Raw genomic sequence first — 21,630 nt, 5'->3', positions numbered from 1 at the left:
ATTCACTGGTGGTTAAACAGATTTTACTTTTCTTTTAAGAGAAATAAAACTTTCTTCATCTTGTAAGTAGAATAAAAAACTGTACTCCTCTTGTAAGTAGTATATCACATGATAGTATTGATACACAAATAGACACGGTGTCGGGGCTGGTTCGTCATGTATGTCCAGCATCACCGGTACCCGCTCTTGACTAACATCTCTCCCCACTAAATTATTCATCACTTTACATGTCAAGAGTTCTATTCTGATCTTGTTGGCTGTCACCGGGAGTCCGTTTGCTTATCAAATTCGCTCCCTTTTTTTCGGGAAAAAGGTACACACATGTGTGCGTAAACAAACTGGCATTCCTGAAAGCGTTTTCAATACTAGGTAAGGTAAAGACTGAAGTTGCCGTAACGTTTAATCTGTATGTTAAGAGATTGTAGAATCTTGATCGTCCCCACATGATCTCACGCACGCCTGGCGAAAATCTGCGTTTTTTTTTCTATATATTCAGCTATTCCGATATTCAGCTTTAAATTCATGTCAAAGATTCTAAAGGATTTTTATGTCTCTATGCATGGATTGTTTTAACTGGATAATGTTGATCAAAACATCAGTAGGCGATTGGAAATATTGTCATTTAAAATCACACACACACACACAAAAGTAAACTTTTGGGCTAGTGCTAAAACAAGTCAAGAACACACAAGCAAATGTGTTCATTTTCCACAAACCGAGACGTCTAAAGTAAGTGAGACCATTGCCATTTTTATGTTTAAAAACATAAAATATGAGCTGTTTTGTATGATTGGACGAAAAAAGGACTGATGAGATCCTTTGAGTAGGATCAAATCGAATACCCAAACAAGATATATCACAATTCGAGTATTCGGTCACTCTGTCTTTTGTTTGTGTCCATATACATTCCAGCAAAGAAGCTGACAGTATTATTACAATAGCAGATCAACAAAATGAGGGTATCAGTCGTCTTGTTGGTTTGCGTGAGTGGAGTTATCCTAGCACAAGCAGCACACAGTAGTAAAAAAGCCAGCAAAAAAGGTGAGGATGAAAAAATCAAAGACAGTAATATAACTTATTTAAGCAGTGCTTTGATCCTTTCAACATATTTTCCATCACATATAATTGGGTAATATTTGGCAATAAATTGAATCTGAAAGTGTCTATAATTATCTGTGCATTTGAGTCTATGCTTGATGTTATTGAATCGTGGTCGGGATTTTATTGAATCTGTCTTAGGGTGTGACTATTTTCTGCTTGCCTTCTAGATGACATCTTCTCACCAGATGAGCTCTCTGAGCTGCACCGCATCTTCAAACACAACTCAGATCAGACAGAAGACGAAATCAAAGCAGCGTTTCCTGTAATGGGTGCATTCAAAGAGCATGAGCTTCTTTCTAGCGACGATCTAAAAGACAAGTCAGAGTTTACCCAGAATTCGGATGACATTGAGAACGCTGTGCAATCTGCACTAGCCAAACTGCATAAGAAGAAAGCCGAGTACGAGGAGGCGATAGGGGCTAAGAGCGAAAATGAGAAGTCAGAGTCAAGTTCAGGGGATAGTGAGTCACCACCTCCCAAGCCACACGTGTCAGCTAAAGAACTCATTGACGAAGTCGTCAAACAAGAGATGTCAAAGCATAAGAAGAAAAACAACGACGGTGACTCGGAAGAGACGGGAACTGCACGCTCAGGAGAAGAAAAGAAAATCCACCATAAACTGGCGGAAATCTCGTACTTAGAGGAGAAGCTGTTTCACCTTATCCGCGACGTAAAAAAGTATCTGTTGAAAAAAAAGACTGAGTTACCAGAACACCATGCGGCAGACGCCATCGAGGACGACGACAACATTGACAACATCTTGCTCTCCAAGAAAAAGAGAAGCGAGATCCCTCACATCGGACTTCTGGAGAAGTTCCGCAAGGACCCAAGCCTGGTAGATAAATACATGGACACGATCTTGAACGAGGAAGACAGTGCGACAGAACAGGGCGATCAAAGAGACCTGCTGGGCAAGAAAGACATGGAGTCGGCGCTGCTGAAACAGGCGTGTCCGGGTGATTTAGACTCCGTACCGATCTCGCGGCTAGACAGGGAAAGCGAGGACATGGAAGCAATGGCAACGGATAGGGGTATTGCCAGGGAGGCCTTGGTAGAGTCGCCATTTTCAGTCTTGGACGTTCAGCAAACGACCGGGAAGAAGTTCAGGCATAATCTTAACTAAAACTTTCTGAATGACAGCAATTCAGTTTCGTACAAAGGAATTTACACTTTACAATTTACATTTACAAGGGGTAGGTGTTTTTCAAAAGGAGCATAAGTTTTCCCTTTTATCGTCAAAAGCGCTGCTAGCATTAAGTGGATTTCTCTTTTACACCCAAACTTGCTCAAAATGTAGTTAGAGGTGTAACCCGTTACCAAGGTTCTTTTTTACAAAGCAGCCAAACTTCATGTGCCTCTAGGGATGGCCCGAGTGGGCCATTTCCAGACATGTTGCTTATAAAAAAAAAAAGGAAGAGCAAACAACGACGTTTCTGAATCCAAAGTGGATGCAGCAATTGTCCGTGGAGAAAATAATAATAAAAAAAAAACAGAAGCGGGATTTTGCCAACGTTTTGGACTTTATTGAGTCCTTCTCCAGGTTACATAGTCAGTTACATCACACGTAAAATAGTTCTGAACGATGCGCGCGCTCTAGAAAATACATGAGATGATTCTTTTTTTTTCTTTTTCTAAGTTAGAAAAAAGGGGAAATGTACACATGAAAGTTTGGATAATTACGTATCGTTTCTCTACTTTACTTAAAAGGGGTGGAGGGCATTAGAGTTCAGAATACGCCTAGAGTTCTTCCCGCAGGTTGCGACCTCTAGGCGTGACTGTCTGCAGCTTGTTAACCCAGTATCCTTGGACGTTGATCGGATCTTCTGCGCGGGATACTTTCTTGATTGTAACACCCTGGAGGCCGCCAGTCCATTACTCGGGTTGAAATGGTTGGTCACAGGGTCGCTCTCTCCGTACTTCTGCCAGTTGTTTATGGTGCACTTGGGGGTGCGGAAACGGGCATGAAGAGGCTTACTTGTTTCTCCAACGTATTGTTTCTGGCAACGTTTGCACGCAATCAAGTACACCACATTGCAAGTTTTGCAGTTGAGAGCAGTTGTTATATTGCTTGTCGGTAGGACACTGTTGTGTGTACAAAAGCACACATTTCACACCGTTTGTCGCCACATGGTGTCATGCCCGGTGGATCTTTGTTGTCCTGTGGAAGACGTGCCCTTACCAAGATATCACGTAGGCTGGGAGTGTGTCTGAAGGCCACCATTGGAGGTTCTTCTACAATGTTTCGCATGCGCTCTGACACCCACAAGATAGGGAGGGCGTCTCGTATGATCTTATGAACATTTATTAATGCAGGGTGGTATGCTAGAACCAGGGGAATTCTGTTGACCTTTTTCTTTTGTTGGCGGGTCTGCGAGGATCTAGGAAACTGTCAATGCTCTCGTTGACTAGAACTTTCTGCGTGATCGAAGAAAGGAAGAGGGTTCAGAGCACCGTTGCTGGTATGTTTCTGTTCATCGTTCACAACTGTATTTATACGCGTGATTAACTGACTTTATGTAACCGTCCGAAACGTTGACGAAATCTCGCTTCTGTTTTTGTCCTTCATTTTATTCATAAAGCAGCATTAGGAAATCCAAAAATGAACGATAAATCCGTTCACAGCAAGGGTACCGGTGATTAGGTACAGCGGCGTTTCAGTTTGATAGGGTCTTAAAAAAGACTGAATGGAAAGGAAGTGGCGAATTTCTATTTTTAGTATATTTTATTCAGCAAATTCTGTTCAAAGTCAATATGTAATATGAACATGAGAGCATCCCCGTAGATATATAGGCTTGATAGTTGGCTGGTGCAGATAGAATGTCTATAAAACACAGATCCAGTGTATGAAAGGTATGCAAGCGATTTTCAGCATTCTGAGAAGTCTTGCCAACTATTCCTATACTACTAATAAAACGGCTTCCGACTGATGGCAGCTAAAATGTATTTTGTTGCTTGAATTCATTGAGTGAGTTCGCAGATAATTCAAAATTTTAATATAGACAAAAAGCGAGTCGGACTAAGTAAAACACAGTATAACATGATAAATTTATTTAAATCAATAATTTGGTACATAACGGCATAGCTGTTGGTTGTTATTGAAGCAATAATCTACAAGGTGTTGGGAGCCAAGTGATATTAAATACAGTACCAAACACATCTTTGCTTACAGAATACCACACAAACATGATTTGGGATTGATAAACTAATTCACAAGTTCTTTACAAATCTAACATTCTAAAATGAGAATTCAGGTTACATGCAATAGTTATTTCAAGACCCAAACATGAATTTGATTTCTAACCAGAAATGAGTAATTCTAATAATAATCAATGCCATTCTCTGGTTAAACAGGGCGGTTTTCATAATCACATGAAACAAAGTGAACATTCCATGAAAACCGCTCTATCTTCGATAAAAAGGCCCTTTTTTCAAACACCAGAGTATCAGCTTTAATTTTTCAAACAGATAAAAAGCAGGATTTGACAGGAATAGTTAAAACCACAATCGTTAGTATAGTATTCTGACAGAAGACCTAAATTTTGATGATGCTAACATCACTGAAAAAAGACTGGAATATACTCGCGCTACTCCTAACACTATTTATAGTGAAGGGTAATGTACAAGAAACTATACACGTTCACACTTAATTAACTTTCAGGAAAACTTTCCCCTCAATGATCTGAAGCTGTCTAACTATCATCACCTTCAATATCTTGCAATTGATTGTTATCATCTGAAAGGAGAGAAACATTTTGTAAACATCATATTTCCATTTCCGTCTGATTTCAGGGCTAAGCAGAGGTCATAGTTTGCCATTTATTTTTTTCAAAGAACATGTGTTACCCACAATATACACCTTCTACTCAGTTTCTTTGATCGCTAACTGTCTACTGGCAAACAGTGACAAAAACACAACACACAAGCAGCCGATTGACTTCTCTACCATCAAATAAAGTGCAAAAAAACCTTTCAAACTCCCCTCCCTGAAAGAGAGACTACAGAAAAGTCAGCTGTGGTGTAAGAAAAAACTGGTAAATCAAACTAGCACCATGGAATCATATGCAGTGATCAGTTTACCCCCACACAACTCTCCCAAACCATCCTAAATTTAAAAACGTAAGTTTTATTGACAAAAATGGGTCTAGAATGTGCAGATGTTATAACTTTGCTGTAGACTTGACGCTTGAGAGGGACACACAGGATTTTATGTTCTATGGACCATGTGCTGGTTTTCTATACAAGGCAGCCCTTGTTACACCTTATTTTTACATCATAAGAAATTAATGACTTTCAGAACCTGATATTTTGAGCTTTATCGTTACGATATCAATATTTTTTACAAAAACTAGGTCATTTTTCTCGTAATTTGGTCAAAAATGAAATCAAGCAACACAAGTGAGACTGAAAAGTGCTATAATCATCAAAACTGAAGCAGACAGTACTGCTCTACTTATTATAACAAGGTGTTATAAGGTAGTTTTCAAAGTAAGCCAAAAAGTCAGTCAAAAGTATGCTACATTGTTCTAAATAGAAATGCCTTGCTGTTCACTTAATTTAAAATATATATTTCATTGGTTGAAACAACACTGCTAATTTTATATCATATTCCCTTTGATAGATTAAAACCAGATTTTTCATTTATTCTTGACCAAATCTTGAGCGAATAAAAAATTGCTTTCAGATCTTTATAAAGATGACACGGCCAAGAATTAATCTATTGCTTGTTTGCTAGGAGAGCTTTGATTGGCAGTTTCTTCTTCACGACAAAGCTGAACAGGATCCCTAAGGGAAACATTCCAGACTTCCCAAAAGCTGGTACAGACCAGCATTCATTCAGATATCATTCACAAAGACAGAAAAGAGCAACAGTTAAGATAAAGTTGTTGTAACACACAAACTTGCTCAACATTATGACTCACCGTCACCCTTGGTAGAATCCGATGTCCACAGAGTGAGATTATCCCTAAGCAGCTGCATGATTAAGGTGCTGTCTTTGTATGACTCCTCCTGTAAAGAATCCAGTTCGGAAATTGCATCATCAAATGCTTCTTTTGCCAGCTTACAGGCCTTCTCTGGGGCATTCTGGATTTCATAATAGAAAACAGAGAAGTTGAGGGCTAGACCAAGGCGGATGGGGTGGGTTTTTGCCAAGTGTTCGGTGGCAATGGTCTGAGCTTCCTTATAGGCAGTTTCAGATTGTTTGGCAGCCTCATCACGTCCTTCTTTTGAGAACTCAGCAACATATCTATGGTAGTCTCCCTTCCTGCAAAGAAGATAACACACTCATAAATAAATTATAACCATGCTGAACTAACTGGCAACTAAACCTTAAGGGTTCTTTTACTATAGAAAGCAAGAAAATAATTCATTCAAAATATTATTTTGGGCAAACCATAGGAATAATTTGGGACTTGAGGGGAGAAACTCCACCCTACTCAATATGCATCATTGACACCAACAATCATTTCTACATTGTCGTTGAATCATGTTTTCATACACAAATTTGTTTCAGGTGGTCGTGCTAAATTGAACTCATTTCTTTAATGAATAAAGTCAAAAAAGCTAGACAATTTGAAGACATTAACTGATAGAATCAAACCAATTCAAAGCTCCTGTGGTGACAATGACAGCTATATTTTTATAGCTAAGTTTAGAAAATTAATCCACAAGATGGGAATCAAATATAATCATTGCTCATCAAGACTAAAAGCATGGTTTCAGCCTATAGCATAATACTTTAACTTAAATAGGGTCAATAAAACTGACCCTTAAAGTTGGAAGTATGGTTAAGGTATTTGGAATATAGCTAGAAAAAATATATATATTATTATAGAGCACTTATTAAGGGCTAAAAATCTGAGAAGCACTAAATATAAATGGCATCTTTGGCGTTAGACCCGCCCCAACCATATTTTTTTCCACAGGGAATATAGATGCTGACATTATCTTCGTTGTCTATCATTTACCAAGAGGTTTTCAGTACACAAGGAATGTCTTCCAAATAGCCGACACTAAATATTCAAGGCTTAGATTGCGACTTATATTCGAGATATTTCCTCAGGCCATTGTCAGTCCTTGTTAGTACTTTGTTAGAATAAATAACTCACACTGACTTAGCTCTTTAATCAGCATCGCGAAGCATCAAGAATTGCAGTAATTGTGCAATGACTAACCATACACGATGCTACTCACATTTTGTTGTAAAATACTTTGGACTCTTCGCTTTGGGAGTTTTTGATCAGGCTGTCGTCTAACAAAGAAAGAATTTCACCACAGATTGTTTTGAGCTCTTCCTCGATAGTTTTACGATAATTTCTGATCATTTCAAGCTTTGCCATGTCTTCGCCTTTGCTTTCCTCTTTCTGTTCAATGCTGGTTATGATTCGCCAGGATGCCCGTCTCGCGCCAATGACATTCTTGTAAGCAACGGAAAGCAGGTTACGATCCTCTGTAGAAAGCTCTGTGCCCATCTTGGCGACTTCCTTCATCGAGTTCACCATGTCTAGAAGAGAGATGAGGGGATCGTTAGTTTCGACAAGAGTATAAATCAGATGACAACCCCGCCATTTGCACCAGTTCCTTTGACGAGGAAGCTCCGATAAGTCAACGATTTCTCGCTTAAATGAGCTCTCTTGAACCGAAAAACAGTATAACATTTCCAAAGAGTAACTCTTTATACTACAGGGCTATGAAGGAGCAATAAAGGAGGGGTACGGAGGACATAAAAAAGGACCTAAAGAGACCAAATTCCTGACGCCAAACCGACATCCTAACACACCAAAAGGCCGCAATTCAAGCTGGAAATCTAGATGAAACAAGGCTGCTTACCATCATATCGCTCTGCTTGTTCGGCCAGCTTAGCCATATAAACATGCTCTTCCTTATCTGCCATGGCGATGGCTTGAAAAAACAGAGATTCGAAGGGATGAAAGTTCGAAAACCGTTCCTAGTCAAACCCAAGATGGCCGTCAAGATCAGGGCGCGGTGGCAGCTAAATTACGTACCGGTCCTATGTCACGTGACATTGACGCAGAGTTGCTATAGAGACCCCAAAGGCATCACCTCTAAACTTTCAAACTGCCCAATCAGAACGCTGGGGTTTCATAAATGGCGCCAAATAAGAACGAACGCTGTTTCAGGGACAACAGCGGCTAACAGCGGCATGTTCGGGGAATGTTGTTGTCTCCCCCTAGATACCTGAACATCCAGAAAGAATTGTAGAACAATAAAACAAATTAAAATGCACTCCAGGAAAAATCAATAAGATCTCGCAAATACAACTTTCCAAAAGTTATATTTTTACGCTTTCAAGCGGAAGTAAAAACTGCTAAATATTTTACCATCTTATCTTCTCGTTTCGATTCACAAATTCACTGAATATTTTCCTGATGATTTGGAATCTAATTTTGATACGTGTTGTAATGACAATGACATATGACATTAACACCCTTGAAACTGAATTATTCATGTATAAATTCGACAATAATCAATTACCGGGGACTTTTGATAACTTTTTAAAAAGAAATAATGCAATCAACAGCTATAACATGAGAAATTCATGCGACTATCGCACAACTCTTAGAAAAACAAGACGGGGCCAATTTTCAATTTCGTACAGGGGTCCAAAAATCTTGAGCAACCTCACTTGTCAAGCAAAACAATGCAGATCAATAAATATGTTCAAAAAGATTGTAAAGGACAATATTCTCTCTCAAAAAGCAACTATTGATTTATAGATATGATTCTACTTTATTTCATCAAATCAGCCACATGTAAATTTAATAATAAGGATTTCTTAGTCAAATCAAGAACATTCATATATAGGCCACCCGTGCTTCCACACGGGTGGCCTAGTGTGTTAGCGCGTCGGCCTCTCACCGCTGTGGCTCAGGTTCGAATCCTGGCTCAAACTGGGGATTTTTCCGGGTTCCTGCCTTGAATCGAATTTGTCACAAGTGAGTTGAAGTTATTCTCCCGTGTTTCCAGTCTTCTCGGATAAGGACACTAAACCGGAGGTCCCGTCTCTTCAAGCTGTACTACACTAAACCTGAACCGAAGGGACGTAAAAGAACCACTGGGGACGCAATAAACCCTCTGGCAGTGACCACCCCCAGTGACAGTGCTTACTAACCGAGGTTACACCCTCATTGCCGGATTAGCTCGCTAGTGGCAATTATTGTATTTAAAGGTTAAAGTAGAGACGCTACTTAGTCTGCGACAGGGGTCTACACCTCATAAGCATTGTGCTTTTAGTAGACTCCTCATCATCACTATTTTTTGCATTATTATCATTATACTGAAATAAACTTGATTGATTGATTGTAATGTTGTCTTGGCCAGCGGTTGTTTTGTGGAAAAACAAGATGGCGTCCACGTGGGAATCGTCGAGACCGTCTTTATCACAGACGACGTTGAATTCGATGAAAAAAATGAACTTTTCAACAATGACCCCGGTACAGGTATGTAACCAATACACTGCTGTAAGATTGGAACAAAAAATATTAAGGATTTACGCTTTCAAATTTGCAAATCAGCACTAAAATCACTCCCAACACGCTTGAAGAAAATCCCAAAAAAATTTCGTTTAACTTTTCGTACCATTTCTGATCTATTGAATAAGCAGATATAACAGCCGTTATGTAAATAATCATATAAGTAATAAAAATAATCATCCATTGTGTTTTGATAGGCTGCTGCTATTCCACTGTTCATGTCAAACAAAGATGTTGCTGTTGAGGCGGTGGGTTGTTTTTGTTTAAATGTTTTAATTTCCAAAGCTCTTGATCAAAAAACGTCTACCCAGCTTCGTTTAGCTTTTAACTGAAGCCCGGAAATATGTCTTTACTTAAAAACCTAACCTTTGATCATCCTTTATGCACTAGTCAATTGAAACCTCACCCCCATGGGAATAATTCCCTGCTAGCAGAGGCCTCTTTTCTCTGTATTTCGCTGGGCTGGAGTTCGCGAGGAAAAGATACCTCTGCCATGGGTCGAAACTGTTTCTGTTGCGCATAAGTGAGCGTTAATAAGCGACCGACGTGCCAAAACCCGTACCATCGCGCGAAAGCTGTCAATATGCTTTGCATGGGTTTAGTCGGAAATCATTAATCAAACTCCGGTTAGTTCTCCTCTTCGAAAAAAGAAAACAACTGTTCAATTTCAATCACCTAAAACGTCACTAAAAAGATTGAAAAACAAACGCAGCAAAGACGAGTTTTGTCTTGTTTGTGGGATTAATTTCAAGACATCTGGGCAGGCGAGTTTCTTCAATGTAAATATCGCACAGTTGGATTCGAAGAAAATGTTACAAAACTTTTTGGTAAACTTAGATCAGCTATTCCCAGAAGAATATGCAAAACCTGTAAATGGAAGATTGACTCGTTAGTCAAAAGAGAGACAATTCTGAATGAAGATAAGGCATTGAATGGCTTCTTTTATAATTCGTTGCGTGATATTTCTACGGAGGATGCCGTTTCGAATGCGGGCTTATTATCCCGCAGAGGACATAGGTTTCATGCATGCGCTAGTCATTGTGGGCTCAAATAGTGGCCAGTAATTAATGAACGGAGCATGCGCTCCGGATCTCGTCCACGATCGTGGACGGCAGTTTGATCAAACGAACTTGCGACCCATGGCAGAGGTATCTTTTCCTCGCGAACTCCAGCCCAGCGAAATACAAAGAAAAGAGACCTCTGCTAGCAGGGAATGGGAATAACTATTTGGGGGTGATTTTCTTCGCGAAATATACAGCTTCACTCACCCTACCCCCAAATCGTTATTCCACATAAATTTGGCAACAACAAGACATATTGGCAACATTTCACAAAAAATCGCTACTTCAATCCACTCGTTTACCTCTACTACGAACAGCCAATTCCAAGCTACAAAGAAGCTTCAAAACCATTGCCTGGGCTACCTGGGCTTTAAACCATAAAATCCTCTTACCTTGTTTTGTGATGCACTCTCTAACCCCCCTGTCAAGTTTAACGCGCCTAACTAATAAAAACAATGGGGAATGCAGTTAACAAAAGATCCTTAGTACCTTAGTCTGTTGGCTGCTAAGTACACTTTTACTGTGATGCCTTGTATATGTCATATTTTGGTATGGTCCATATTTTTCATTGAATGACAGATGTCTTTAAGATAAATCTGGTGTTCGTTACCTCTACAGTATATAAGAACAACGAGAGTTCTGTTGGTATGTTAGGTCACATAACACAGACTGGCATGAAGAAATATTCTGATACTGGCTTCACCTAGAAGTCAATTATAAAGCAAGAGACTAAAGCCTATGCAGACATCACTACATATTCTACAAACAATTTACCTTTATTGCAAACAGTGTATAGGGCTAGTGGAAGTACACTTTGCTTGGCTAATGTACAGTAAGGTCCAAATAGAGTGTTATTTGCAAGCTTCTTTATGGCAGCATTTGGTCATGAGTTGTCAAGCAAATATTTGAAGATTTCTTTGCAAAATTAAGCTAATGAAGATTTCTTTGCAAAATTAAGCTAAAACCTCTTCATCCTCAGGCTCATAAGTTTATATTAGTCAAATCTTAGCCTGATTTTACCTGATCAATTCGCATAACTGTTATCAATTATGCTCTTTTCTAGGTAACAGGATCTGGCAAGACTTTGGCCTTTGTGATTCCAATCATTGAGATAATCTTACGAAGGTATAATTGATACCCTGTTTAGTCTCTGTCAATCTGAACTTTGAATGAAAATAGAATATAAAATATGAGACAATCTAAGAAAACCTATCAATCACTAAAATGCACAAGCAAAAGAAATTGAGTCATTTGTTAAATTTTTGAGGTCTTATGCTTTTCTATCAAAATACAAAAAGGATGTTTACCTATACATAAAGTGTTCATTATGTTGAAAACTGATTGTGAAATCTTATCTAACATTCTCCTAGACTGTGTACTGTAGCAAGCATTTCCATTGTGTTTCCAGGAAAATGAAGAAGAGAAAATCACAGTCAATAATTTATTTGTTCCCCATTTTATTGCAATTTTTCCAGGTTTATTTCTTTTCCCTGGAAACACAATGGGATGCTTGCAGGCAAACTGTTTCTTATGTAAAAGCTTACGTGGAAACAATTTCCTTTTTCTAGGTCTAACAAAACCAATGTTTTAAATGTTTTTTTGTTTTGTTTTAGAGAAGACAAGTTAAAAAAGCATGAGGTGATTACATAATTTTGTTGTTGATGAAAGTCTAAATGCAACCAGATTAAGATGTCCATTTTCCCAGTTTCCATGAGATTTCCACGTACATGGGAGTAGGTTTGGGGGGCACAACCCCTTGGCGGCCAAAAAGTGGGTCATTTCTTTATGGAGGATTGTCAAATATTGTCCTTTTTCCATATGATACCTATGACAGCGCTACTCCCTCAGTCAATCCTGGGTATGCGCCTGTTTACTGTCTTTACTGTTAAGGAATTATGTAATTTGTTACCTCTACATTTCAATATCCCCTGGCTTGTGAAATTATTGGACCCATCTCTGATCTGATGTGTGTCTGGTTCCATTCAATAATGATTACAATCTGTTTGCAAAAAGCATATCAAAATGGTCTGATAAAAAGATGTTTAGTTTCTGGCTAGGAATGGTGATCTCCAATGTTCTCCCCTCTACCAGTGTTTACACGTTATTATTATCAAATATTATTCTTTCCTTTGTTTTATTCAGATTGGGGCACTCATCATAACCCCCACACGAGAGCTTGCTCAACAGATAGATGAAGTGGTTAGTACATTGGTTGAAGACATTCCAAATATCAGGTATATACAGCTTAAACATTGCCAAGTGATATACACTGATGAATCTATAAGCTTGCTGCTCCATTTCATACTATATTTTTGTTAACAAAATTTGTTTTATTTATATTCAGGCGACTTCTGCTCATTGGCGGGGCTGATCCAAATGCTGATCTGAAAGCCTTTAAATATGAAGGGTAATTATATTTAAGGATGTCCTAGCAGTTTTTGTTTTGGAATATGTTTTACGGGGGTGTAGCCGGGGAGAGGGGGGGGGGGGCAAAGGGCCCTTGTTTCCCCCTTCTAGCAGCCACAGTAAATTTATGGGACATTACTTAGAATACATGAGAAATGTCTTTTATTGAATGATATAAAAAGTAATGGTTTATCCCTGCCATTTACAGTCAAAAGCTGAACTACAAACAGTGCACACTGAGTGTGTTCCTATCCAACTGCTCCTTGACTCGTCCACAGGGCAAACATTATTATTGGGACACCAGGCCGATTGGAAGATTTTTTAGCAAGACAACAGGATGGCATCAACTTAGCATCTCATTTAAAATCACTGGTATGTGTTTGTCAACTTGTTTTTTTGGGCAGAAAATACTGTAAATGAAAAAGGATTTTGGGTGTCGGATTTCTTCTCTGATTTTTGTTTAAGGATATGTTCCCCGGGGAAAAAAGATAGAGGATCACATTTTACCCAAGCCTGTCAGCTAATGTTCCTCTAGATCTCAGCTTATCTAACTTTCAAATTGGTGAAGTTCTTCAGTAGCCAGCTCCTTAGGGACAACCCTGAGCGTTTGTGTTTTCACAATGTTTTCTAGGAAGTACTGGTACTTGATGAAGCTGACAGACTTCTCGACATGGGATTTGAAGCAAGCATCAACACCATTCTTGGCTATTTACCCAAGCAAAGAAGAACAGTAAGAAGCTGCTATACACTGTTCTATCTAATCTATATCATGCTTATCAAATTATTAAGTGGCTTCCCTAAACTAACTATTGCTTATTTACTTTACAGTTTTTGTTGTACTACACTCACATGCAGTTAATTAAAAAGAACATACAAATTTCATTTGAGGCTGGACCGTTTTTAGTTTTGTATAATTTCAAGAGGCTGAAATATGTTCTTTGGATGTTCTTAATAGATTATTTAGTTTTGTTTTTGCAAATTGCTTGAAGTATCAGATAAAGTAACATTTCATCAATGAAGTATTAAAAAAAGGAATGAACAAATGGTAACAATTATGTTTAAGTTCGTTAAAAACGAATGAACTGAATTTGATTTACCCTTTAAAATGAATCAAATGGTGGGATGTTCTAAGCATGTGCTTAAAATTGGATGAAATCTCAGTTTTTATAAGAAGGTCCTTATAAAACAAAAAAGAGTATATTATCATTAATGTTCTTTGCTCTTGATTCAGGGCTTGTTCTCAGCAACTCAAACAGATGAAGTCGAGGCACTCGTGAGAGCAGGTTTACGCAATCCTGTTAGAGTTACCGTTAGAGAAAAACTCTCAAAAACGAAGGTAAATCTGCTATAGACCAAGAACAGCATGATAAGAAAATGCTGGCACCTCTTTTTCTGAGATTGTAAAATGGACTGTTTGAGGTTAGACATCACAGCTTTACTGTACAAAACAGAAAATCTTTTTTTTTTCTAAGAGCATCTACTCACAAAAGAATTGGTTACTGTAAAATAGTACTTTGTTTCACTAAATGCTGAATCTGTACATCTTATCCTGATATCCTATGTAGTTCCTTACATTTTTCTTTTCTCTGTCTTTTTGCAGAATGTACAGAGAACTCCCTCGACTCTTCAAAACTTCTATTTGGTAAGTGTATGAAGTTTTGATGCAGGAATTATAATAATTTTCAGCTGATGTTGTGAATTTTTACAAGAACAGGACCCGTCAGCTTGTGACGATAATTAGTGTACCTTACATTGGAGCTTCTTTTCCAAAAAAATATTTTTAGATTCACTTTTTGCAGGACCCATTAAGTTATATTAATCATTACAAAAAAAACCACTAAGAACACAATAATTATTTGGGGTCTTTGTAATCACTGTAAGTATATATTTATACAAGTGCTTTCTTCAAGAACTTAGTTCATAATTTTCAAAAAATTAAATTCAACGTACAGTTTACCTTTAATTTCAAATTCATCAACATACAGTTCAGCTTCATTGTCTAGATGTGGAACATGGTTCAAAAGTCCCAGAACCAAGTTCTTGAACATACCCCTAACATAATTCTTATGCAGTTAAAGGAATTTTAGTTCCATAGCGAAGTGATCTTTTCCTTTGTCAAAGGGAAACACGGATCGGTTGCCCGTTGTCATATGTCTTTGCTAAACTTCCTCAACGCAAGCAATGCAATCTAGATCATCATTTGTATTATCAGCCACATCTTAGATGGCCAAAAATCAAGTACTTGAATAAGCTTCCAAAGCATGTCCTTTTCCAGGCCTAAATTATGCTTTCTCGGCAACACTATTCGATTTTGATTCCATTGATCTTCCTCATCATCTGACAAACGTTTTTTCTTTCTTTACACTAAGGACCGCCTTCAAAGGAGCTTCATGTCCTTATCTCCAGGCATGTCAAAAGCATAGATGCCTCGCACATTAAGCGAGTTTTTAGAATACTGTTTTTCTGTGTTTTTGATAGTGGTGCCTGCAAGAATTTTCGTTCAAAAGCTTGTGCAGGTTGTTTACGTCATACCGCTCGATCAATCGAAAGCGTTTGGCTGACAGACGTATGACTTATAATGGTAAAGAAACTTTCTTCTCCCCTTAGATATGTCCAAGTCATGAAAAATTTTCACAGCTAGTTGCCTTTCTTAAAGCTCGGAAGGTGAGTTGATCAAATTTACTGGCCTGAGGGACAGGAAAAATACTTCTTCACGTATTGCTAGAGTGTATTGGCAAAAGTGGTCTGCTGAACAGGTGGAGCAATTCCCTTGTTGGAGTAACCATCTGTTACGGGCCTGATTTGAATTTAGGATAATAAATTAATTTGTAAAGGCATCAAGTGCTGTTACAATTTAAGAATAACGTAAAGACTAACGTATTAAAAATTGAAAGCTGTATCCCTAAAATAAAATGAAAAATCTTATCATGCAATTCCGCTATTTTTCATTAAAATTCAGATTCATACTTGTTTCTCATGCACCTTAAATACCACGATCACATACCGGTAATTAGGTAACAACACTTACATTAACAAGTGTCAAAAACTTAACACATACAATCTGAGCTACCACCACTCAGCATATGAACCACCATATGCTCTAGAAACTTGGGAGACTGGATATCTATTCCCCATTGAGAGACTCTAAATATCATTGCATTGTATTACATGTCCTCACCCAAGTAAGGCCCAAGTATACCCAAAACAAATAGAACTGTTGTTCAGGGCCGTAGCAGGGGGTGGGGCCCCGGGGGCATGTGCCCCCAATATTTTCAAAAATTACAAGGAAATAACCTATAGGGCGTGGCTGGGCCCCCCAATATTTTCTTAATGTTTCTGTATTGTGTCCTCCCAATATTTCAAGGCATGCCACGGCCCTGTTGTTACACATTTTTCATTAAGTATTGCTGAACATAAGTATAAAGCTGCATTGGACTACCTGGAATAACAAAGCTTTCAAGGTCTCTGCTTAGCATGGTGCATTTGTACAAAGACCAAGACTTAGACCAACTGCTTAGACAATAGGGAATGGTTAATGGTTATATTGTGTTATTTAGCAATGGCATATAAATGTTGAATCTTTAAAAAGGATGGTGATATGCCTGATGGGCATTATAGTTGATTATAAAACTGAGTCTGTTTGATTTCAGGACAAAAAGAACATGGTATTTTTCAGTACATGTGCCTGTGTCAATTATTTCTCAAAAGCTCTCACAAAGTAAGTAAAATGACTCAAATTGTTTGTATTAATATTCAGGCTCTTCTTAATTGCATTTGCCTTCTTTAAAGATTTCTTCCAAATGTACATATCATGGCCCTTCATGGAAAAATGAAATCTAACCGTCACAAGATCTTTGATTCCTTCAGAAAGCTAGAAAGGTAAATCTAAACAAAATGACTATAATGTGAAAAAAGCTTCAATGTATATTTAAAGTGGGCAGTTTCAACCCAGCATTTGATTGGCTTCAACTTCAACTTTATTGTACATAAATACATTATTTATTCTTTTATGTGCTCACCTGCTAATAGAACAGGCTGATCTAGGCGGGTTCAGCTTAAAATAATAGTTACAATAATTGTTGCAATTATAGTTACAATAATTTCAGAAATAACAAACACAGGACGAGCAAGACAAACAGGTACACAGAACATAAAAAAAGAGAGAAAAATGGGAGGAGTTTAGTTTCCTGTAGAGAGCAATGTTTGTTGGAGGAATATATCAAAGTTGTTCATTAGTCATGAAAACGGTATCCTACCTTGAAATTGTCCTATCAAGTTTGAATAGCTTTGCTTATATGGGAGATATCAACAAAGTCATCAATTTGCTTTAAGACTTAAAGAAGTTTTTGATGTAATTGGCATGTAATTTTGATGTAATTGGCAAGCAACAATCCTAACACAGTTGTGTGAATTACTTTTGTAATCCAAGAGTGCTGGTAACACAATTTGTTTGCATCTTTAGAAACAGAGGGTCCTTTCTGTCTTACCATTTAACTTATGAAAAACAATGAAAGAGTACATTCCTAAACAACTCATAAGATAGGACAACGGAAATCAGAAGATAGGGCAACAACTTGTTTTTTCAGTAGTTTCCCTATTGTGGTAGGTAACCCAATGTGGTGTTTTTTTTTTCAATAGTGTTCTGTTAACACATTGTGTTGTTTTCTGTTTTTCTCAGCGGAATTTTGGTTTGCACAGATGTGATGGCAAGAGGTGTAGATATCCCAGAAGTCAATTGGGTCATACAGTATGACCCTCCAAGTAGCGCAAAGTAAGTTAAGATAACAGTAGAACAGCGAGTTTAGAATAAAGAGCTATGTATACCAGTAATAGTCTCAATGGTAGTAGTGCAAAATAAGTTAAGATAACAGTAGAACAGCAAGTTTAGAATTAAGAGTTATATATACCAGTAATAGTCTCCACTACAAATATAAGCTATGGTTGATAACCTTTTCAAGTTCAGCTAATTACCTTTTCTTGTAGTGCTTTTGTACATCGATGTGGCCGGACTGCCCGAATAGGGAACGAAGGTAAACAATACTGTCAACTTCATTTTAAACCTTGAGATAGGCTGTGGTTTATTACAGTAACCTCTTTTTAAGATCCCATGCAAACAGTGCAATAAAAGCATCGATTGTGCAGCGTTGCCATGGAATTAGCAATATTATAAAATCAAAATATCATGCTACCTGAAAGGTTAATGCAATATATACTTGGAGGCAAAAGAGCTCATTATTTGGTGCACTCCAAAATGATTGCCATCTAAAAAAGAGAGGTCTTGCTAGAAGAACTTCCCTTTTCTGAAAAGCTAGAGCCTTACACGTAAAGATTCACTGCTATTTTTTTCTTCTGACTTAGGAAATGCTGTGGTATTTCTGCTGCCCACTGAAGATTCGTACGTAGACTTTATATCAATAAACCAAAAGGTGAGATTTGAAAATATATTTAGTTTCCATAGACATTCATGTTGTTTGCACATCTCTGTTGTGTGGAGACTCCAAGCAGTCGCCAAAAGTCGAGCGTTTGAAAGACTGTTTGGAGTTTTGTATGTTTGTCGATTTTTTATTTTATTTCAGTGGCTCTTTAGTGGTGTCCATGGTGTGTACGTGTTAAACCCAATTTGTTTTATGCTTGTTTAGTGTTTTTCTATCGTTCGCCCAACATTGTTACCCGCTATATAACAAGTATAATCCTATCAGTTTTGTTTTGTGTGTATGTGGTATAACTAGAAAGACTACTGACAAGCTGTAGAAAAAAATAGATGGTTTGGATAGGCGTGGTGTAGACAAGCTATGAATCAACACAAGGTTGAAAAAGTGAAACAGAGTAGTTGCTGAAGTTTCAGAGCAAAAAGTTGCGCTCCGACGAAGGGCAAACGCTCGAAACAACTACTCTGTTCCACAGAGGTGTTCGACGTACTTTTATTCAACCTTGTGTTGATTTAAAGCTTGTTTTGTGTTTGGTAAATGTTTTTCTCTCAGTGGTTTCCGTTCTAAAGATATTTAATCCTATCTGTTTTGTTTTGTGTTTGTGTGTTTGGTGAATGTTATTCTCTTAATGATTTCCGTTCTAAAAAGGCTTAATCCCATCTGTTTTGTTTTGTGTGTTTGGTAGATGTTTTTCTCTTAGTGGTTTACGTTCTAAAGGGGTTATCTGTTTTGTGTTGTAAAGGTCCCCCTTCAGGCCCTTGAGCCGGATAAAGACGCTCCCTATATCACTGCTAAACTACGTTCTAAAGGGGTTATCTGTTTTGTGTTGTAAAGGTCCCCCTTCAGGCCCTTGAGCCGGATAAAGACGCTCCCAATATCACTGCTAAACTAAAAAAGCTAGCGACCAAGGACAGGTATGAATGGTTCATTCCCTGACATTCGTCGCTCATACACCTTGCATGAATACACGGTGTATCCAGTCAGAGGGGTTCAATTGCTTCAAATAGGCTTGCCCTATAGGGCGCCTAGCCCTTCCAATGTCTCCTGCTATTAATTACCTGGTTTTCCTGATAAGAAACCCTGTACTAGACAAGGCTGTTGAACAATGTTTAAAAAGTATTAAGAAATACCTAAGCCCATAGGCTTTACTCTTCGTATTTGTATATTTGTATGTTTATTGTCCTATCGTTTTTCTGCCCCGTTTCGACAGTGATTTTGCCATTATATCCTTATATTTGTTCCTATATATTTTTCAGATGACCGGGGTTGGGTCACCATGGACAACCCATCTTAACCCACCCCACCCATACTCTTTGTACAAGACGCACAAAAAAAAAAAAACGCTAGTCCCCACTCCATCATGAGGGCAGGGTTGCGTAGGAAGGAAGCTAATGTTCCATTGTAACTTTTCCTAGGGACCTTTTTGAGAAGGGAACCAAGGCATTCGTCTCCTTTGTCCAAGCCTACAAAAAACACGAATGCAGCCTCATCTTCCGATTCAAAGGTAGATAAAGGTTCCATTGTTTTGAATTAGTTTTGCCTTTCCCTCTACATATTTTTTTATGGCACAGAAGTTTGTTTGTTTCTGTTTTGTCGTTGATTTCGATTTCATTCTATTCCTTGCTTTTTGTGGTCGTTTCTTTTGATGCTCTCCATTCCATGTTTTTTATCTTTGTTTTTTGTTTCTTTTTATTCTATTTCATTCCATGTGTCCATGGTAGTTTCTTTTGATGCTATTTCATTCCGTGGTTTCCCTGTGTTCCCATAGAGTTGGATCTTGGTCTCCTTGCCGAGGGATTTGGCTTACTCAGATTACCCAGCATGCCCGAGTTGCGCGGTGTCACAATTGACAGCTTCACGCCACATGACATCGACTACGACAAAATTCGCTACCAGGAAAAAGCGCGCGAGAAACAACGCCAAAAGCGCATACAAGCGCTCGTGGAGAGCGGAGGTGAAGGTGTGGCAAAGAAAAAGCGTAAAAAGGAGACAGTTGCCTGGTCTCGAAACAAAGAACGCCAGATAAAGAGAGAAAAGCGGAGAGCAAGGAGAGAGTTCCAGCGGAAACAGAAACATAAATTTGATCAGAACGATTTGGACGAGCTGGCATCAGAAGCGAGGTTGGTGAAGAAGTTAAAGCAAGGGAAGATCTCTAGTGAACAGTTCAATGAGGAGTTTGTAGGAGATGACAGCTCATGAGAATAACTACAATAAAATATATAGGAATATGACTGGACTGCTATTTTCGTTTTGTACAAAATCCCTGATATTCCCTTCCCTTGAAATATCGTCATCTCGCATCCTGTATCTATTATGCGATTCCCGAAAGGGGAGTTGTACTGTTACTGTGGCTAGGCGTTTCCAGAAAGTGCTCCCAAAAACACCCAAAAAGTGCTTAAAAAGTGCTCCAAAATCAAAATAGTGCTCAAATAGTGCTCATTGGCGAAAAGAAAATTACCTTATATTTGTAAGACAATTTAGAGATAAGTTGTGTTTTAATTAATAATTTGAATAAAAGAAAGAATATTGCTTTTATTAAATACATGCATTAGAGTATTTTATATTGTTGTCCATGAACGGGTGAAGCTCACTTTAGTGTATAACAACTAACTGTATTATAAATGACTTTGTTCTCTTTTGTGTTTGTTTACCATTGTTATATGGATACTACTAAAAAACAATGTTCATTTACAAACATCGCCAATGTCAATAATGTCAAACCTGATAACAGACCTTAATTATAAAAATATCCTAATAATTAAAATAGATGTAAAACAGGAAAACATCTTCTGGATAAGGCATTCTATTATTGTAATGAACTCCACAGGCTACCCAATGTTTGTGGTTACTAAAGCACAGTCTACCCATTAAAATGTCGAAATCACCAGTCTTACAGTCTTAGCCTAGTTGAGATAATATTATTTGTAGTTAAGGAAACTAGAAATGTCTATATAAGACAACAAAACCTAGTAACTTGGGTTAAAAAAGCTAGAAGTTGACTTGTTCACCCAAAAAGTGCTCTCTGATCAAAATAGTGCTCCCAAACCTAAATTGCGCTAAAATAGTGCCGAGCACAATTTGGAAAGGCCTAACTGTGGCGAACAGGAGGCGGTGGTGATGACCGAAAAAAAAAACTAGCGA

At 38.1% G+C, this 21,630-nt stretch overlaps 3 protein-coding genes across 8 annotated transcripts; 2 read left to right on the top strand and 1 right to left on the bottom strand.

Moving 5' to 3' along the window:
* Positions 1-211: 211 nt before the first annotated feature.
* On the top strand, positions 212-4,044 carry LOC5513113. 4 transcript variants are annotated; one of them, XM_001633347.3, is made up of 3 exons: positions 212-369; positions 945-1,041; positions 1,269-4,044. In XM_001633347.3, exons 2-3 carry the CDS (start codon positions 954-956, stop codon positions 2,222-2,224), a joined length of 1,044 nt encoding a protein of 347 aa, XP_001633397.2. In that variant the 5' UTR covers positions 212-369; positions 945-953; the 3' UTR covers positions 2,225-4,044. The 4 variants fall into 4 exon arrangements, with proteins under 4 accessions (XP_001633397.2, XP_032238450.2, XP_032238451.2 ...); XM_032382559.2 differs by having other exon boundaries at positions 942-1,041; XM_032382560.2 differs by having other exon boundaries at positions 217-369; positions 913-1,041.
* A 90-nt stretch (positions 4,045-4,134) lies between these two features.
* Positions 4,135-8,107, bottom strand: LOC5513135 (14-3-3 protein epsilon). The gene is made up of 4 exons (XM_001633385.3): positions 7,930-8,107; positions 7,294-7,603; positions 6,021-6,364; positions 4,135-4,834 (listed from the first exon to the last, which is right to left on the bottom strand). Exons 1-4 carry the CDS (start codon positions 7,991-7,993, stop codon positions 4,791-4,793), a joined length of 762 nt encoding a protein of 253 aa, XP_001633435.2. The 5' UTR covers positions 7,994-8,107; the 3' UTR covers positions 4,135-4,790.
* Positions 8,108-9,421: 1,314 nt separating this feature from the next.
* On the top strand, positions 9,422-20,720 carry LOC5513114 (ATP-dependent RNA helicase DDX55). Of its 3 annotated transcripts, XM_001633348.3 has the most exons (19): positions 9,422-9,560; positions 9,791-9,841; positions 11,718-11,779; positions 12,268-12,292; positions 12,797-12,888; positions 12,999-13,061; positions 13,339-13,432; positions 13,692-13,790; positions 14,292-14,396; positions 14,661-14,702; positions 15,668-15,724; positions 16,711-16,778; positions 16,850-16,939; positions 17,739-17,831; positions 18,044-18,090; positions 18,419-18,486; positions 19,324-19,403; positions 19,905-19,993; positions 20,258-20,720. In XM_001633348.3, the coding sequence occupies exons 1-19, from the start codon at positions 9,426-9,428 to the stop codon at positions 20,686-20,688; spliced, it is 1,791 nt and encodes a 596-aa protein (XP_001633398.2). In that variant the 5' UTR covers positions 9,422-9,425; the 3' UTR covers positions 20,689-20,720. The 3 variants fall into 3 exon arrangements, with proteins under 3 accessions (XP_001633398.2, XP_032238449.2, XP_032238448.2); XM_032382558.2 differs by lacking the exon at positions 15,668-15,724; XM_032382557.2 differs by lacking the exon at positions 9,791-9,841 and having other exon boundaries at positions 9,432-9,560.
* The last annotated feature ends 910 nt before the right edge of the window (positions 20,721-21,630 follow it).

This window comes from Nematostella vectensis, chromosome 4 (genome assembly GCF_932526225.1).
Source record: "Nematostella vectensis chromosome 4, jaNemVect1.1, whole genome shotgun sequence".
NCBI classification, from domain to species: Eukaryota; Metazoa; Cnidaria; class Anthozoa; order Actiniaria; family Edwardsiidae; genus Nematostella; species Nematostella vectensis.
Note: the sequence above shows the minus strand (reverse complement) of the source record. Positions and strands in the feature narration are given on the sequence as shown.

Excerpts from the sequence above, each read along its gene's own strand:
- LOC5513113 (XM_001633347.3), top strand. The coding sequence starts at position 954 with ATGAGGGTATCAGTCGTCTTGTTGGTTTGCGTGAGTGGAGTTATCCTA. Across the intron at positions 1,042-1,268 it reads TAAAAAAGCCAGCAAAAAAG|ATGACATCTTCTCACCAGAT; the intron begins GTGAGGATGAAA and ends CTTGCCTTCTAG.
- LOC5513135 (XM_001633385.3), bottom strand. The coding sequence starts at position 7,993 with ATGGCAGATAAGGAAGAGCATGTTTATATGGCTAAGCTGGCCGAACAA. Across the intron at positions 7,604-7,929 it reads ACAAGCAGAGCGATATGATG|ACATGGTGAACTCGATGAAG; the intron begins GTAAGCAGCCTT and ends TCTCTCTTCTAG. Across the intron at positions 6,365-7,293 it reads AAAGTATTTTACAACAAAAT|GAAGGGAGACTACCATAGAT; the intron begins GTGAGTAGCATC and ends TCTTCTTTGCAG.
- LOC5513114 (XM_001633348.3), top strand. The coding sequence starts at position 9,426 with ATGTTGTCTTGGCCAGCGGTTGTTTTGTGGAAAAACAAGATGGCGTCC. Across the intron at positions 17,832-18,043 it reads GACCCTCCAAGTAGCGCAAA|TGCTTTTGTACATCGATGTG; the intron begins GTAAGTTAAGAT and ends CTTTTCTTGTAG. Across the intron at positions 18,091-18,418 it reads TGCCCGAATAGGGAACGAAG|GAAATGCTGTGGTATTTCTG; the intron begins GTAAACAATACT and ends CTTCTGACTTAG.